At 37.0% G+C, this 18763-nt stretch overlaps 1 protein-coding gene across 1 annotated transcript in view; it reads right to left on the bottom strand.

Moving 5' to 3' along the window:
- WDR25 (WD repeat domain 25) overlaps positions 1-18763 on the bottom strand; it is a 1080771-nt gene that overhangs the window by 36247 nt on the left and 1025761 nt on the right. The window contains exon 6 of the mRNA XM_044074562.1: positions 17384-17524. Within this exon, the coding sequence (XP_043930497.1) occupies positions 17384-17524 (141 nt within the window). The remainder of the gene's footprint in view (positions 1-17383; positions 17525-18763) is intronic.

Consider the following 18763-nt stretch of genomic DNA (forward strand, 5'->3'; position numbering starts at 1 on the left):
TCTTATCACTATTAATATCACTGAGGCAATCCTATCCAAATATGTATGCTATTCTCTCCCAATTGTTTAATTGCTTCCATTCTTTAAATGAGTGAATAATCACTTTTTTTCTGCATGCATCCATATCTTACAAATAATATTTATACTTTCTGCCATAAATGGCAGTAGTTTGCCAAACATTTCCATAAGAAATCTGACCAGCCACACATTTCTATACCTATAATGTCTTTTCCTCACACTCTACCTTCTCCAAGCATTTCCAAAGAAAGAAAATGTTCCATCATTTTCTTGTTGAATGGAATTTGCCCAGTGCCCTAGCTAGAGTTCCCCAGTCAGTATGCATACCACCACAAATTTCCCCTGAAAATGCAGTACAGGCCTAGTGGGAATAACACAGTCAACAAAATGTACATCCATCTTATAACAGTCTGAGAATGGACAAAAAGTGGACAGCAAGTCATTGAGAAGATTAAAATAAAATAATTATAAAGATTAAAGCTTTCCAATGACTTCCCCGCCCATCTCATACAACATCCCTTCTTTATAGAGCCCTGGACTTACAGAATTCTATATCCAGTTGTTTCCTTAATTGACTACCGCCTCCCTTCCTGGTTTTTCTCTTTTGGTTGGAACACCAGTGCAGGTCTTTGCAAATGTGGCTGTCCCTTGGGGAAATAGTCATGAAAGACATATTGGCTAAACAGACATCAGATTGGGTGACAAATTCAATCTTTACAGAATTTAATGGACTAGGCTATGTAAAACTATTCTGAATCTTACTGGCCAAAGCTGCAAAGTTCATTAAAGAGTTTAGAAGTTTGTTTTATGAAAATTTTCTTAAGGCAGAATGGGGGGGGGTGTGAATTTGTCAGGGTTTGAGTGACAGCAGGAAGAAACAAGGCCTGGGGTTGGGACTTAAAAATGCAGTTTTGAAATTGTTAGGAGTGATGGAGGTTAACGTGAATGACTGGGCAAGATTTCTGTTGTGCATTATAGGACTAACTTCCTTTTAAAGGTGTCTAGGGTTAACTATGACATTAGACTGCTTAGGTCTATAATATGTTACTTTTTGCTTATAAACTTTTTGTTTGTTTTAGGATGCCTAGGCTTTCATAAACTGTAAAACTGAAAATCCAAAGGAATCTCTATGCCTCTTCCTTAGCTTTAAGACTTTCAAAAAGTGTTTTAGGGTAAAAAGATAATCAAAAAATGGCTAGTAGTATTTTTGGGGGGAGGTGGAGAAGGGGATTCAGTTGACTGAAAAAAATAACTGTTAAGAAAGTATATCTGGGTAGATGACTTGCTCCTGATAACGTAAGGAATGAGTGGGGTTTCACACCATCTATTAAACCACTGGAAGAGAATAGGACACCACTGATGTTAGGGGTAAGACCTTCTAAGAATGTATTCTGTTTCGATTTTTGGTAAGGATGCAGTCTAACAAGGATTAAAGGAGGTAAAATTAGGCCTAATTATATCTTGGACAATTTGGGAAAGGCTAAAATCAGCCATAGAGTCTTTTACTCCTTGGTTGAATCTAGCTGGGTAATTAGTACCAAATTCACCAAAGATTAAAGTATTAGCCTTATTCACAATGTGCACAGAGGTGTCTTAGAGAAAGGACTCAAAAACAGTGACTGAAGTGGGAAGGGATAAACATCTGGCAACAGAGAGTCTAGCAGTGGCGAGGGGAGGGATGTCTGAGTATGGACTCAGAGGCAGAGATGGTGGAAGGGGGGTGACAGAGAATCTTACAGTGCTATGGGGAAAAAGAGAGAGAGGGATAGAAGTAAAAAGAGAGGGTTAGAAAAATCAACAGTGAACCAGATAGGGCTGCATTTGTTTATAATGGATGATGAAACTTGAAGGTGAGGTGTTCTTTATGCAGAAATAAGCACCTACCTCCTGTACAAAGATCGAGGTGATCAAAGCAGAGACATGTAGCATGGGGAAAGTAGAATTTAAATAATGGGAATTGCTTTAATCCAGGAATCTGTCAGTGTAAGATGGCCAAGGTTACGAATTTTGCAATATAGTTCATTAAAATCTATCAGTCAAATATGAAAAATCTGTAATGTGCTTATATTTTTCCATCATTTTGTCACTCTCTGTTTTATAAACATGTGCTTCTGAGTAGTATCCCATATTCCCCACTGGAAGCAGAAAGAGTTATGTGCTATTTGGTATTAAAATGTTATTCAAATTAAATGCCCATACTTTTGACAGGATGTACCTAACTTTCAAGAGCCTTTGTACCTCTTTTCAAAGTTTGCAGTTTGGGAGGTATGATACTGCAATACTGAGGAGACCAAATTTTATACTAATTTTATATTTTATACTACCTTTGACAGAAGGAGAAGATGAGGGACAAGAGTAAGGGGAGCACTGAAGGGATATGGGGATACTTGATAATGAAGACAGAGTTAAGTTCAGTGTCAACAGAAAGAAGAAGGTGACAAAAAAGAGTAGAGTGGGTGAGGTGACTGTGGCAACACTTAACATTTTAGCAATAGTTGGATTTTCTAGAGGAGGAGAAAAGAATTAGGAAGACGTTAAGGATGGGGAAGGAGACAGATAGAGATCAGCGAATGGTTGACGGGATGAATGGTGGCAGTTTGACATATGGGATGAGTGAAGTCTCAGGCAACAGAGTTAAAACATAGATCATGCAGGACAAGGGTGAGATTAAGAATGGGGGAAGGGGCATGGTGTACAGCTGAAGGAGAAAATCTACCAGGGGATGCTGACAGACGAGGCACAGCAGGTTGGCTAATAGCATTAGTGGGAAGAGAGCAGAAGATAAAATGGAAGGAAGGAGCCTTTGCATACACCAAAGGCAGGTGAGAAGGTGCTGGTGAGGAGCATGAAAAGAATGCACTACAAAAGAGTTTACTGGCACAATATACTGACATAATGACCGACAGCAATATCTGCTGCAGAATGTCCTTTGTTCATTTATAAAGTAAAGGGGAGACAAAATGGGGGCAGCCTTTCCTGTAAACAAACATTAATGAGGTTGAACTGTAAGGATTAAGAGTTGGGAAGGGGTGGAAGTGAGAAGAATGAACCTTTGCTTCCACCAAAGGCTGAATAGTAAAAGGAAGAAAAAGGGAAAGTTATATGAAAAGAAAAAAGAAAGTAAGTGGAACTGGGGAAAGTTAGTTTTGCTGCCAACTAAGATTAGGAGGGGGACTACTACAGGATAACGTTTTGCATGAAGAATTTTAAGTAAGAAATAGTGAGAATCACCCTTGCTGCCGCCAAAGATCAGGACAAGACAGAGTGAAGAGCAGTGCGATGGTATTTAGTTTTAACAGAGGTCTTAAAAACAGGATGGCAGGCAATGTCATACTGAAAGAATGGAAGGAAGAATGACACTGCAGCTACACGTAGGTACTGAGAGTAAAGCATTAACAAGGGGTGGCGGTCAGGCAAAGGTTCTGAGTAGCAAATAATGGAAGTGAATTATTAAATGCTGCAGCTCCGTAACTTTCTGCACTGAATAATGTTTTTCAATTCATCTGTGGCTCAGGAATTATCTCTTCCAGGGGGGAAACTTGTTAACATTCCCTAAAAGATGAGCTGCCAAAGAGAGGGCAAACTCTCTGTTCAGGATGGCTACAAGATCCGAGTCCTTAAGGGCTGAGCTGTGTTTTACTAACTGACAACTGCTCAATTCAATCAACTTAGTAGTTCTGCTATGCACTGCTTAAGAACTCTCTGGTCCAGAACTAGTGACCAGTTAGTATGCATCGGTAGGATAGTTTGGGGGTGCAGGATGAGCTTACCTCATGAAATTTGTATTTGTTGTTTTTGGCTTATCTTTCTACTGCTTTGACTAACCTGTTTCATCTGGTTGAAGCTTTTACCTGATGAGATGTACAATTGCAAATGCTGTCAGCTGAAGGATGGGTATAACGTAAAACAAACTGCAATGTTATGACAGTAAGCCATATTCAACTTTTTTTTAAGCTTCGTCTCCCGTTCCTATGCCCCTAAGTAGGTAATTCTCCATGTGATGTAATCCAGACATCTCTTTCCCACTCTGGTGCTTTCCACAATAACCTCTTCCTTGCAACTTGTTCTATACACTGTGCTTTTTCTTTTATATCAGGCAATGGGTGGGTTACTAGAGAAATATCTGCTTTCATTGTTTTGTGTGAAACATAGCAGAGGCATACAAAAGGAATATCTCCATTCATTTATTTGTATTTGGGATAGCTCTAGAGTTACCTTTCCTCATAATTAGTTGACAGTTCCAGCAGATATGCAAGTGGCAGGCTTCCTCTGCCTTTTAGCCTCTCAAGCAGCTAGATTCTCACCCCATTTTTTTTTCATATACATTTCATGGTGAACAGTATCTGTGTGGGACTGTTCAGGCTTAATGCTGAAGGTAGACATATGCCCTTCTGATAAATGACTGGATTTCTTAGTTTGTATAATATATATACTCCTCTGCTTCCTTTTCCTACTGCTCTGTCTGGAGTGTGAGGACAATGTCCAGTATGGGCTCTTTGAGCATTATACATCAGTCCCATGAATCCCCGCTACATCCTCTACTACAACTGGCACAAATCTAACTACCTCTGAGGGAGTTTATACCACTCCACTTATTATTTTTGTACTATATTTACCAGTACCTGTTACTATCATTTGGTAGGCCTTAGATACAATATGCACACACACCTCTATTAGTCTGCAGAAAGATCGTCTCCCTGTATCTAAAACTAGATCATGATACTGCATATGTCCATTTAATTCACTACATGTCCTGCAATCATGACTCCAAATTATTTAAGTGACCAGTTAATTCACTTAACTTTCTGCATATAAATCTATGATAAGGGAAACTGTAATGTAGTGTTCGAGAGGGTTGCTTTATTATAACAGTGGTACAGGTACAGGTTTTGCATGCAAGAATTCATGACCACCTGGGTGAAGTGTGATACTTGGCATCAGATCAGATCATAATATGTATATCCTTAAACTTGTTGCTAGATCATAATATTTAGGTTAGCAGTTATATGCTTCCCCATTTCTGGAGATTTTCAAGCCTCAGTAAGATAACTTCAGCTTTTATGTTTACAATAACATTATTGTCAGCAGAATGCCCAGGCACTTCCTTTGAGTTAAAGGAGAAGGGAACATTAGAGTTTGCATCGGGTACAGGGTCTTAGAGTAAGACGTGCTGTAACTGTGCCCTCTTTAAAAGTGTAAAATGAACTTGTGGATTTTGCCCTTTTCCTAGGCTGACACTATTTTGAAGCTTCTTCTCAGTTTATGTCCATTATCATACTTTACAGAATCATAGCAAATATTTTATGGGAAAGGATTCCAACTTTTTATATCTCTGCCCTCCTCAGGTGGATTATAGTGTCAGTTTCCAAAAAGAGTTGCTCTCGTAAGTCTGTCCTGATTTCAAAACACTTGCTCTCAGTGTAAGTCACTTAGTTTGGTGTAAGGCCTATCTATAAACAAGTTTACTATGGGGACCAGATTCCAAAATGCCTGCTCTCAGTGCTAAGTGGTCACTTACAATAACAGCAAGTCTTTTGGAATTGGGGCCACAATTTATTTCATTTAATGCTGTCTTAGCTGCACTTATCTATTACCCATTTAATCTCCCATGGCGCCTCTACTACAGGAGTTTTAAGTTATTATTTGGTAAAGACTGTGGCTTAGCTGGGCCTTTCTTGGAGTTTTTACTGACTGCTTTTTCTTAAACTGTTTATCTTGCAGCTGGTACTGCTGTCACATTATCTCAATGGAGTTTCTGTTATCTGAAAAAAGTGCTTCCTATATGGATAACTTTGGAGAAAATATTATTTATTTTCTAAGTGTCTATACAGGTTTTTTTTTTCAACTTCTGACAAGTATCCATAGCACTACTATGTTTTTGGACTTTTACAAGTTCAGTTTTGAAATACAATTACATTATTTATATGTTTGCTTTTTCCATCTTGTTTTTTCTCTCCGATGGTAATGGATATTTAATGACTGTAGGGCAGGGTCAGCAATTTGGGTTGCGTCTCTCATTGCTGTTTCTAGCAAACTGTAATTAAGACCTATATTATCAGGTTTTTCTATTTGCTTTTTACAACTGCTCTGTATTTTATTTTTATATATTTTACTGTTTGTTGACAACTTTACTTACCTATTATTTAATCATTAGTGTAGGTTACCTAACTAACAGGCAGAAGTCAATTACTTTCCTGTGAGGCTCTCTTCTACTCCAGGAACCTCATTTTGGCTCTTTGCCTTTTAGACACTTTGCTAGCTGATCCCTTTGTCTCCCTTATTTACTGTTGTCTAGTTGCCTTGCAGCAGTGAAGAGTCATGATCTGAAATCAGGAGATCATTCTTGATGGTCCAGATTTTTGAAGCTTTGTTGGGGTTAGACTTAAGTAGATGAAATGTCATGGTGACAAGGATTCTCCTTTGCTTGTGAAGGTCCATCAGGTATCCGGCAGTTATTTTCAACCAAGAGAAAAGATCCATTCTCCCTGGAAAGATGTCTAGGAACCTTGCATTAAGTTTTGTATCCCACCAGTTCACCATGTTATACACAGTCCTTTTCACGGGAATGTCATTGGATATGGCTGTGTGGTATTCAGTGAGCCAATAAGGATAAAAGGCTGGGAGAACTATCTGTTTGGAAAGTGTCCTGAGTGTAGTGGTGAAGTGCAGATCCCTCAGTGTCCACCAAAATACCTGGGTGCATTTCTGCAGGATTCTCATGTTTTCTCACTAAAGTAGTTCATGAATTCCCTTGGTGGTTAAAGGGATGTTTAATGCCTGGCTCAATGACAAGACCTGTGATCTGGTCATGGAGTTTTAATGGTTGTTAGAAAGCTTCAACTTCACTCAGAGTCCACTGCAACTCATACGTTTGAACATTCATTTTGACTTAATATTCCAGCTTGATCTTAACACCAATCAACTTGTTTGTGGAGCTTATTTCCTGGTCAGACCATTATCTAGGTCATTTTAGGATCAGATTATAAACTGGATCATTTCAGGAACAGACTATCCCTAACTCAGCCTCCTTATTAGCAGCTGGTCACTTTGAGGGGCCTGTGAGTTAAGAATTTGAGCATCATCAGCCCAGTCTTTCACCAACTGCAAGACAGAATGCGTACTGACAATCTTGATGCACTAGTGATGTCACATAACAATACATTTATGGGCATTTTGGATCAGGCCACCCTAGTGAGTGTACTTCCTATGACTACAACACAATGTGATCCATGGTCTGACCATGAATTGAGATTAATATGTAAACTCCCCTGTATGTAAACTACAGGGGGGAGAGGGTGGCCACGGTGGTGCAGCGGTTAGCGTTGCCACCTCACAGCAAGAGGTTCTCCGGTTTGATTCTCGAATGGGGTGCCTTCTGTGCAGAGTCTACATGTCCTCCCTGTGGTCACGTGGGTTTCCTCCGAGTGCTCCGGATTCCTCCCACATCCCAAAGACATGCAGTAGTTGGACTGGACACTCTAAATTGGCCCTAGGTGTGAGTGTGAGTGTGTGTGTGCCTTCTGTGGAAGGCTGGGCGCTGGGCTGGCAACTCGACATCATAAAACTCCACTGCCAATCATGAGCAGACAGATGATCTACTGTGGCGACCCCTGACCGGGAAAAGCCGAAAGAAGAAGAACATGTAAACTACAGGGGAGTCTGGAACAAAGATGGGGTGGATCACGTCTTCTCGAGAATAAGCTTGATCAGGACAGATTTTATCTATTTATTTTCCATTTGTTTACCAGGTTAGTCTAACTGAACACAAGGTAACCATTTTCAGCAGAGGCCTAGACAGAAAAGCTCCAGATACATAGTAAAAAATTATAAAAAAAAATAATAAAAAATTATATAAATACAGATATTTTGTACAAACAGCATGGAACATATAAAAAGAGTAAAATCAGAGTTTTACAAATGATGCAGCATACAATGGTTAGAATACTGAGAAACTATCAGCATTAAGTGAACTCAAGTATGACTTTAAATTATATGATCCCTTTAAATACGTAAACAATCTTCTTAACACAAATAGTTTTACATTTTACTCAACTTGTCACAAAATGTGGTCTAGAATAGACTTTTTTCTAATTTCGGAAACACTGATTAATTTTGATCCCGTAATATCTATACATGCTCGCTATCTATCAGATCATTCTAAAATTTCTTTAAGCTTTGCCAAAGACCTTAGAAACAGTCGAATACACAGAGGATATAATTGGTCCTTAAATCCAAACTTGTTAAATAAAAAAGAAATAATCCAGGAAATTCAAGACATTCTAAATTCCTTACTGGTTAGATTAGTCAAACAACAACATATACCTGATATTGAATGGGCGGCAACTAAAGCGTAAGCAAGGGGGGGTTTTCTTCAAAAAGCCTCTTATTATAAAAAAAATTCATCTTAGAGAAGAACAAATCTTAGAGGCTAAAATTAAATTGCTAGATCAGGAATTAAGGCAAAATCATAACACACAAACAGAAACGGAATTATTCAAATGTCAGAAAGATCTTTTCTTGAGCCAGAATAATAGGTTAGCATTTCATGAAACCAAAATGCTTGCAAGGTATGCTAATCATATTCAAACTTCATCAAGGGCTTTAGCAAGAATTATTAACCATTCCAAATCACCCTCTCAAATTCCGGAAATACACTACAAGGACAAAATATATACGAAATCTGAAGATATTATCAATACCTTTGAACTGATATACTCTCAAATTTATGGTGAGCTAGATGAGTCACGTACAAATGAGACTAACAATGATTTTATACAAAAAATTAATTTTCCGAAATTAGATGATAATTTGCAAAAAGATTTAATTAAACCAAGTTCCACTGAAGAAATAACAACAACAATTAAAAAGTTGAAATCCCACAAAGCGCCGGGCCCTGATGGTCTTACTCCAGAGTTTTACAAAACATTCTGTAGTATGATTGTTAAAATACTATCATATAATTAACAATAAAATTAATGACATTCACTTCAATGCATCCAAAATAATTTTAATACTTAAGGAAAATTCGGATCACCAAAACCCGGATAATTATAGACCCATTTCACTCTTAAATATTGATACTAAAATTATGACTACTATTTTAGCTAATAGACTGAAGAAAATAATGAATTTAATAATTTCAAATGAACAAATGGGTTTTTTAACTTCTAGGCACACTAGTGACAATACTTTAACTCTTCATACATTAATTTCTTATGCCAATCAAAAGAACCTACATTTGTATGCAGTTATTATTGATGCACAAAAAGCCTTTGATTGAGTGAACATAAAATTTCTATTTCATATTTTAATATACCGCAAGAACTCATCAGGACATTACAAATAGTATACAATAATCCCTATGCAACCTTATATATCAACAAGAGTTTCTCCAAAAGAATACAAATTAAAAAATGGAACCAGGCAAGGCTGTCCTCTATCCCCTTTATTATTTAATTTATATTTAGAACCTTTATTTTTACATATTAAACAAAATCTATATCACAATGCCCCAATACTCTATGGTACCAAGATTTCTATGGCAGCTTTTGCAGATGATCTTAATATATATTGTACAACACCAGTTGCAGATACCAAGAAAATATTAACAGCCGTTGAAGACTTTGCAGTAATATTTAATTACAAAATAAACCTAAAAAAAAAAACAAGTTATTTCCTTTAAAAACTCCGAAACCCTATTCGCTTTTACCATTGGTAGGGCAAGTAAAATCTGAAGAAAAGATTAAATATTTAGGTATTACATTTTCCACTGATAATAAGGACTTTTATATTAATAATGTTAAATTAACTTGGGATCACATTCTATCTGACCTAAAGAGATGGAATAAATTGAAATTACCACCACTAGCAAGGGTCTCAATTATTAAAATGAACGTATTACCTAGGTTATTATATATCTTCAGATCTACTCAGGTTCTTATCCCAAAGAAGTTCTTTAAACAAATTCACACGGAATCTGCTAAATTTATATGGGAACCAAGGAAAACTAGAATTTTATATGACAAATTGATGACCCCAAAAGACAGAGGGGCGTTAGAATTACCCAATTTTGAAAAATATTACTTAATAATAAATGCCAATAGAATTTTAAGAATTGCTAATTATGATACACATAGTAATAATTGGTCCCCTAACTGGATAAGATTGAATTACAAACATGTCGAGAGTCTGAGAATTAATCCTAAATCATTACCTTTCCTAAGAAAAGATACGTTTAAATCATTTGCTCTAATGGAGCATACTAAAATATATATAACATTATTACAAAATCTCTTCAGTTCATTAAATATTATCCAACACTTGATGATCTTACAACCTTTTCACAGGAATCCAAACCTGAGAATTAATAATCAATTAATAGACCTAAAAAATTTTCCACTTATTATAAATTTAACGTTATGGGATATATACCCTTATTTGAAATATTCGGCTCATGAATTAAGACAGGAACTGAACCTTCCCAAATCATATTTAATAATATTGAGACAGATCAAAGATTTATCTATAAGTTACTTTAAAGATTTAAAAAATTAATGATGAGGACTTAACGAAATGTACAAATTTATGGCAAGCCCTCCTACAAGAAAATAATTGTATAACATCTGCATATAAACTAATAAAATATTTTAATTATCATGATCAAGTCCTTATGTCAAATTATTGGAAAGAAAAAATACCATTGATTGAAAATAGTAAAAGCAATCAATTTAACAATAAAATCAATTTCCCTCCAAAAGTTAACATTTACTCAACTTATGATACTTAATAATGCTTACTATACGCATCTTAGCTTGCATAAATTTAACCCTAAAAATTCTCCTAAATGCCCATACTGTAAAGATGAAACTGCTGATCTCCTTCATATGTTCTGGAGCTGTAAATGTATATACAAACTATGGAATTCTTTAAAACTACAACTGCAGAAGGTGGGTTATCAAACTTCAACGCTTTCCTGGGAATTTACTATATTACATATCCCCCCAAATAATCTATCTAGATCCCAAATGACCATACTTATGAATATCTTTTTGTTAATGAAACTCTATATAGCAAATAATTGGTTGAATCCATCACAAACTTCATGGGACAACTTTAAGATTTTAATGATAAAACACATACTAGCCCACAAATTACTAATCAATGAACATACCAAACATAGAAATAATCTGAAGATCTGGGAACAAATTTTCAACATTATATTGGCTTAATGTACGGAACCCAGGATAACCATTGGATATAAATACTATAAAGTCAAACTTTAACAGAAATTAAATTATTATAAGATATAATACCTATTGATAAGACTCTTCAGATGTTCTTTTTAGTTTAAAAATGGAAGCATTCATGTATATAGTGTACATATGTTGTAGGATTGTTGTTAGTAGTATTGTTTGCAATTAACTGTGTATACCTCGGTCAAATGTTTGTATGAACAAATTGAAAAAATAATAAAGAAATGACTATTGAAAAAAAAAGAATATTGAGAAACAATTAAACAAGATATTATATAACAAATATACAATTGCTTGAACATAAATTCAAAAAGAAGTTTCCATAGTCAAACAGGGTCATAAACTAGAAATCATAACTATAAAGGAGGCCTAAACACCTGGTTCACAGTACTATGCTCTAAGTGAAACTACACAGTACACCTGTGATCTAGGGATGTTGAAAGTCAGGAACAGGTGAAATTAATCTGGTTCTGTACAGGAACATATCCAAGTTTTGCATATGAGATCTTTTAGTAAGGATTTGAAAGTAGGTTTATTATTTAGACATCTAATGTCAGGGGGTAGAGAGTTCCAGGCCTTAGCAACTGCATAGGAATAAAGAGATTGGCCTGAGCTACGTAAGCAATTGGTAGCATTTAGTAGGGCAGTATTGGAAGATCTTAGTTGACGCGCATTACTATGGAAGGTGAGCAGACCAGACAGGGCAGGTATTTGATTTGGTTGCCATAGCAGTTGATGGGTCAAAAGAAGTTGATTGTATTTTAGTAGGTTAGGGAGTTCTAACCATCCTACTTGACTTAGGGAGAGGCACTGGTGAGAACGAAACTTAGATTTTATTGTAGTAGATAGTTTCAGAAGGTCAGATTTATTTAGGTTAGTTAGTAAGGTGGAGACTAGATGGGTACGAGAGATAGTGATTCGGGATTCATGTGTAAGGAAACTCTTGCAGCGGTAGAGTGTACCTAGTTTTTTATGAACTTTGGCAATTGTTAGTGCTATAGGTTTGTCGAATTTTAGGTTTTGGTCAACAGTTACACCTAGTAGCTTGGCTTGAGTTACTGGTGTGATAAGGGTATTGTTGGAGGATGTTATTGAGAATGGTGAGGTGTGGGTGAAAGTTTTGGATGGGTGGAAGATCATGAGTTGGGTCTTAGATGGGTTTAGTATGAGTTCAGAGGAATTTATCCATTTTTGTATAGCAGTGAAGGTTTCCTGGGTTTTATCTTGGAGTAATTGTAGAGAGAGGGGCTGAGCAAATAAGGGTGGTGTCATCAGCATACTGTACTATATTAGTTTGTTGGGTAGCCGAGGGGAGGGTATTGGTAAATACAGAAAATAGTAAGGGACCAAGAATGGATCCTTGTGGAACACCTTGTCCACTGGGAGAAGAGGGGAGAGAGAGTTATGCCATTTAACAGCTTGTTGCCAGAGGGACAGATAATTTTTAAACCACAGTAGAGAGGAGTTATCCAGATTGAGCTCAGAGATCTCTTGAAGAAAGTCTGTGTTTGATTTAAAATAGATCTCTCCTGCATCTATCATCCAGCTGTATTTTTTGGAGTCTAACATGCTCTGCATCCTGGCTTACTTGATTACTTGGAAATTTTTTTCCTCCACTGAGTGCAAGGATGCCACATACTTTTTTTTGTGGACACAAACCACTCCTTTTCTCAGGATTTGAAGATTAGGCATTGCAGTTTTTTTTCTGAAAAGAACAATCTAGACGTATGCTTGTCATTGATTGTGTATGTGGACTAAAATGAACTCTTAGATATGGTTTCAGTGATTCATCCAACTTTCTGTGTTTGAGATCCTGGCCTTTAGAGGCCAGTAAGATCATGCTTGATTTGCTAGGTCCAACAATTCCTGATAATTTACTCCTTCCTCAGGTCTGCTTCTTTCCCATCTGTTTTAAAAGAGGCATTGATAATCCAAATCCTCAAACAATTAACATTGAATACTAGTCTTTAAGAGTATTACTGCCCTGTCTCAAATGTCCAGTTTATTGGGAAGGTTACTGAGAAGGTGGTCTATATTCAGCTGTACTCACTCAATATTTAATGGCTTATTAGATCCTTTACGGACCAGTTTTAAATCAGAGACCATCTTTTTATAAAGGTTAATGACCTTCTACTGAAAATAAGTTACCACAACTATTCCACTCTGGCCATGTTAGATCTCTTTTTATCCTCTAACAGAGTAAATCCTGGAATCCTGATTGAACACCCGAGGCTGCACTGCAGGTTACCATGTAATTCCTTTGACTGTATTGTCTCTCATCTCTTTATACAAACCCAGCATGTGGTGACTGGTCTGAACATTTCAGGCTTATCCTCAAAGGAACATGACGCACATATGAGTTCATTTCTGGCTCCACTTTTGTTCACTAAATATATTTTACGACTTAGGCAGGTCATGGTAAGAAGAAGCAGTTTGATCAATTTTGACTTGATGATAGTCAGCTATAGCTCTTCTCTCTAAACAGCATATTAGATTTTTGAACCTTAGAGGAATGTTTGGATTTGATCCTTAACAAGATGTTGACAAAAATTTGTGTGCATCACCTTTCTCTGCAATCCATATTGCTTAAATATAGAGGATTCACATGGATTTTATTCCACGTTCTTGATGTTGGCTTTATCCCAGATGACAGACTACCATCGAAAGTATCATCTGTCACCATGACATCTTGCTTCTCTATAAGTAATAAAGTCAGGATCAAATGCTATATACCAGCTCTGGATTACTGCAATGTGCTTTACCTAGGGCTTTCAAATAGTGATCTGACCAGTATGCAACAGATGCAAAACTCTGCAGCTAAGTTGTTGACTAGAACATCTAGAACTTGCCATATTACTTGTGTACTGTGTGATCTGTGCTGGCTGCCAGCTGCAGTCAGATGTGTTTTTAAGTCCTTTTGTCTTAATTCCTGTTCCCAGTGTGATCCAAGCTGTATCTGAGACAGTTGCTATGCTCTTACGCACCTTTCTTACTGCTCGGATCATCAGATGAGGTACTGTTGCCTGTTCCAATGGCCCGCACTGAGACATGAATCAGGGTTTCATTTAGTTACCTTGCCAAAGTTTTTTAGAACAATCTACCTTCCTTGATTAGGGTGTATGAGAGACAGTCTTTGTTCAGGGGGACCTAGTTTACATTTGTTAAGAAGACACTTTTATGGTACAAGTAACAGAAACTCTTTCATTCTTTCTTAGGATTTTAAATATTTACATTTTAAGTTTTTGTTAATTTATTAGTTTTATGTTGCCGCCTCACAACAAGAGGTTCTCCGGTTCGATCCTCGGCTGGGGTGCCTTCTGTGCGGAGTCTGCATGTCCTCCCTGTGGTCGCGTGGATTTCCTCTGGGTGCTCTAGTTTCCTCCCACATCCCAAAGGCATACTGTAGGTGGATTGGACACTCTAAATTGTCCCTAGGTGTGCGTGTGTGTGCCTTCTGTGGAAGGTTGGGCGCCGAGCTGGCAACTCGACACTGTAAAACTCCACTGCCAATCATGAGTGGACAGGTGATCCGCTGTGGCGACCCCTAACCGGGAAAAGCTGAAAGAAGAAGAAGAAGTTAATTTATTAGTTTTATAACTGTTTTCTAAGCTGGTTTTTACCTAAACAGTGCAATCTTACACTTTAAACAATAAATTTAAGACAATATCTAAGATAAAGCATTTTAATATCTTTAAATATATAACAACACATTTTCAGCCTCGGGTCTATGATTTTGTAACATCTATCAGTTCCTCTGTTTTCTATGTTAAATACTCATAAAGATTTGACTGTTGTCATTTTAAATATTATAAGGTGATGGGAAGAAGCTAGTTCTGCTAATCTGTAAAGTTTAGGGTCTATACCACAAGGAGTTTTTCTTCATTTTATACAATACTCAACAGTGCTCTAAGAACAGGAACCAACTGATTTAAACCACTCTTATGCATTTCTGAACTTTGGTGCTTTCATGTTAAGATGCCTAATGGTTCAGTTACTCGTAAATCCCAACCACATGTGGTTATCACACTAACTCCTTATGAAATCCTGACTTGTTATACATAGCAGTGTGTCCCACCTCTGTTTTGGTCACAGTCTCATATGCATGATCACGTGTGCTACTTCCCTAACAAAGCCTGACTTGTTATGCACATCAATGTGTCCTGCCACACCATGTTTCTTATCCCCTAAGTTTAATTTCTTCTGTAATGAAATCCTCCAGTACTAATTTGCATTGAAGCTATCTTGTCTTTCTTTCTTCATACATGCCCACAATTTTCTTCTCTTCTGACTCATCTATCCTAGTTTTACTACAATTGCTATTACTACTATCCTATTCTTCCCTTTCTTAGCTCCCTTGTTTCCTAAATTAATGGATCTCAGCTTCACACTAAATATCAAGGGTTGCATCATTTGGGTGTCCCATGGGGTCTATATCACATTGTCGAACTTGTATAAGTTAAAATGATGTAATATCGAACCCAAAAGTCCGAAACCGCACAATAACAAACACACAGAAAAGCAATTTTTTCCCGTTCCCTAACAAAAAAAAAAAAAAAGCATAAACCTTAAACTAAAACTAAAGTGGAGGGTTTCTCCCCCACACCCCCCTACTTAAATATATAAACTCCGAGATGATACCACAGTGGAGGAAATAGCAAAGCCCGAAAACAGCCCACCATTTTTTTTCCCTGGGGAAAAAAATCGATGCACTTTGGCTTCACTATTTTTGCGTTTCGGACTTTTGGGTTCGATATTACATCATTCAAACTTACACAATTTCGAAGATGTGATATAGACCCCGTCCCATGAGTATATTATGTAATAGCTGTAGTCAAATTAGCAAAACTTCACAAGGCCAGTCATTTGAACTTTGTATTACATGCTGAACAAACAGCTGCATGGCATTGTGTCAAGTGGGTTATAAGTGAAAAATCAAGCATGTGTGGACCCAAGCTTACTGCAAATGTGACACTTGACACCACCATATGAAACATCAAACCATCAGGAGCATCCTTAGGGTGCAGTCAATGCCCTACATAATGTAATGGACTTTTGTGTAGGGGATTCAATGTCTTTACATGTACATTCATTCATTCATTCATTCATTTATTTATTAAGAACGGCATAATGGGTAAAACCAGACCTACTTCAGTCACATCGTGGGCCAGAAGCACAGTAGACTACTAAGCAAATGCAAGAAATAAATATGTATTACATAATGCTGATGAAACAAAACAATATACACATTTAATAAAGAAAATCTGGACAATTTACAACACAATATACAAACAGGATACATAAATTGTAGATTTTTCATAATTAGAAAAATAATTAACAATATCAATAGCATTGCCATGCACAATGTGCCATTTTTTTCCATGTGTATAACTAACCTTTCACCAGAGTGACAACTAAAACTAAGAAGGGACAAAAGATGTTAAATGAAAATTTTGAGGCTAAACTAAAGTATAGATTGCTTTATTTAAAGCCAAGCAGAATGTTCACAAGTAACATCTAGAGTGATGAGATATATGAAGAAAACAAAAACAACACTTTGTATCTATGGGGTTTGGTTACAGATGTTAACTAGAACTGGCAGATATGGATCTCACTATACTAGCTAGTCTCTACATGCTTTCATCATGGCCATGCAGCTGGAACTGCAGATATGTGGAGCTTACTGAAGCTTACAATTGCTTGATCTGTTCGTTTATGCATCACAGATGTGGAACTAGAAATACAGTTATTTAGACTTTGCTGCAGTGTACAACTGCCTGGTCTCTTTGTGTATACATCTGAAGATGAGCAGCATAATTTCCAACTAGTCTCTTGATGCAAATCTATATAGAAATTCACTGCCAAATGAACTGTAACAGCTGAAGTCTTTCTACACACTAAAAATAATTTGGTTACTTCAAAGTTTTCATTAGGCTGTTGTGTTCTGTAGATGAAGTCAATATTCACTAACCTGTTCCAAACAAAATGAAAGAAAACTTCAATGTACTACACATTACATTCAAAGAAATGAATTGTCACTGCAGTTGTTAAGCTGAAGTTATTAACTATAATAATATTCTTAACAACAGAAGAAAAACATATACTACAGAACATACCTTATGACCTTCATATCTCTTCCTTCTGTTCATTTTATACGGCCTTTGTGTGGAAAACAAAGCAATGTAATTCCCATTAGTCTGGGCCACAAAGACAGATTCTTTTGGATGGCAGGCCATGGTAGGGCAAGTGTAACGCTCCTTAAAAAGAACAATTTTATTTAAAGTGCAGAAATAAAAACGTTAAATTATATTACATATAAGTACGTACTGAGCAGCTGTGTTATTCTCATTGTACATCATCATTATCAGAAAGCCTTTGAGATCATAAAAACAGACAACATTAAAAACTTAAAGGATGTTACTGCAGAAGTAGAGGAAAGTCAAAGAACTCAAACCCTTGCCTTGCTGGAAAGCAGTATTATAACAACCATAAGATGGAATATGAGCAACTGGCTGGAATGGAATGGGGTATAATTTTCATAAGGCAGCCCTTTTTTTCCCCTGAAAAGCTTACATAAAATGAGTCTTTTGAAATTCTGAACATTAAGTGCAATCCACAGAAAAGTGGAATTACAAGTGCAAACGTAGGGCAATAAAACAGAAGTCAAAGAAAGTATGTATACTACAAAAAAGCCTTGCAGTTCACGATGCACGGCAATGCTCTACACAGCAGCAGGGGGTTTTGGCACCACATGGAAATGGTGCAGTGTGTGACAATGGCGTATGCAAATTAGGCCCCTGTAAAACTGCAGTACTGCTCTACATAGAATGTTGGGCAGTTTGAAGACTCATGGATGTCTGTGCTATGTAACATCCATGCAGAGCAGAGTAAAAAATTTATAAGCATACATAGCTATTCACAACATTGCACCTACTCTTTCTAATTGGAAGATATGACTAGGACAAAGTCACTCTAATTCATCCTTCTCAGACTGCCAATCCAAATAAGAATTCCTGTGTAGTGTGCGTGTTTGTGTGGGTGTGTATGCCACTGCGTATGGTACAAGATCTATATGTGTGCATAGGGAAGGGGCATAACATATCTCCACATGGAACTCCCCCTCCCTCCCTCCCCCACCACCACCAAGTCAAAGCTCCAATAAGACAAGTACAAATATACAGTGCCGTGCTTCTGTCCCAGCTGACAAAAATGCAAAGCTTGACTCACAGAGCTGTCAAACTAGATATCACACTGCTGTGATCTGACAGCTGTTTTGACACCCATCACACTGTCTGTCGAACTGTGGTCAGCTACATTAAAAAATAATCTTCTGGTCATTTCAGCATTGTCATACAATGCATAACTAGAATTAATTTTGTGTGCATGTGTGTGTTTGCTTGCTCTTGGGTGTATCTTATGTCTTTGGGGTGTGTGTGTGTGTGTGTGTGTGTGTGTGTGTGTGTGTGTGTGTGTGTGTGTGTGTGTGTGTGTGTGTG

This window comes from Protopterus annectens, chromosome 6.part0 (assembly GCF_019279795.1).
Source record: "Protopterus annectens isolate FY-2018-M chromosome 6.part0, PAN1.0, whole genome shotgun sequence".
NCBI classification, from domain to species: domain Eukaryota; kingdom Metazoa; phylum Chordata; order Ceratodontiformes; family Protopteridae; genus Protopterus; species Protopterus annectens.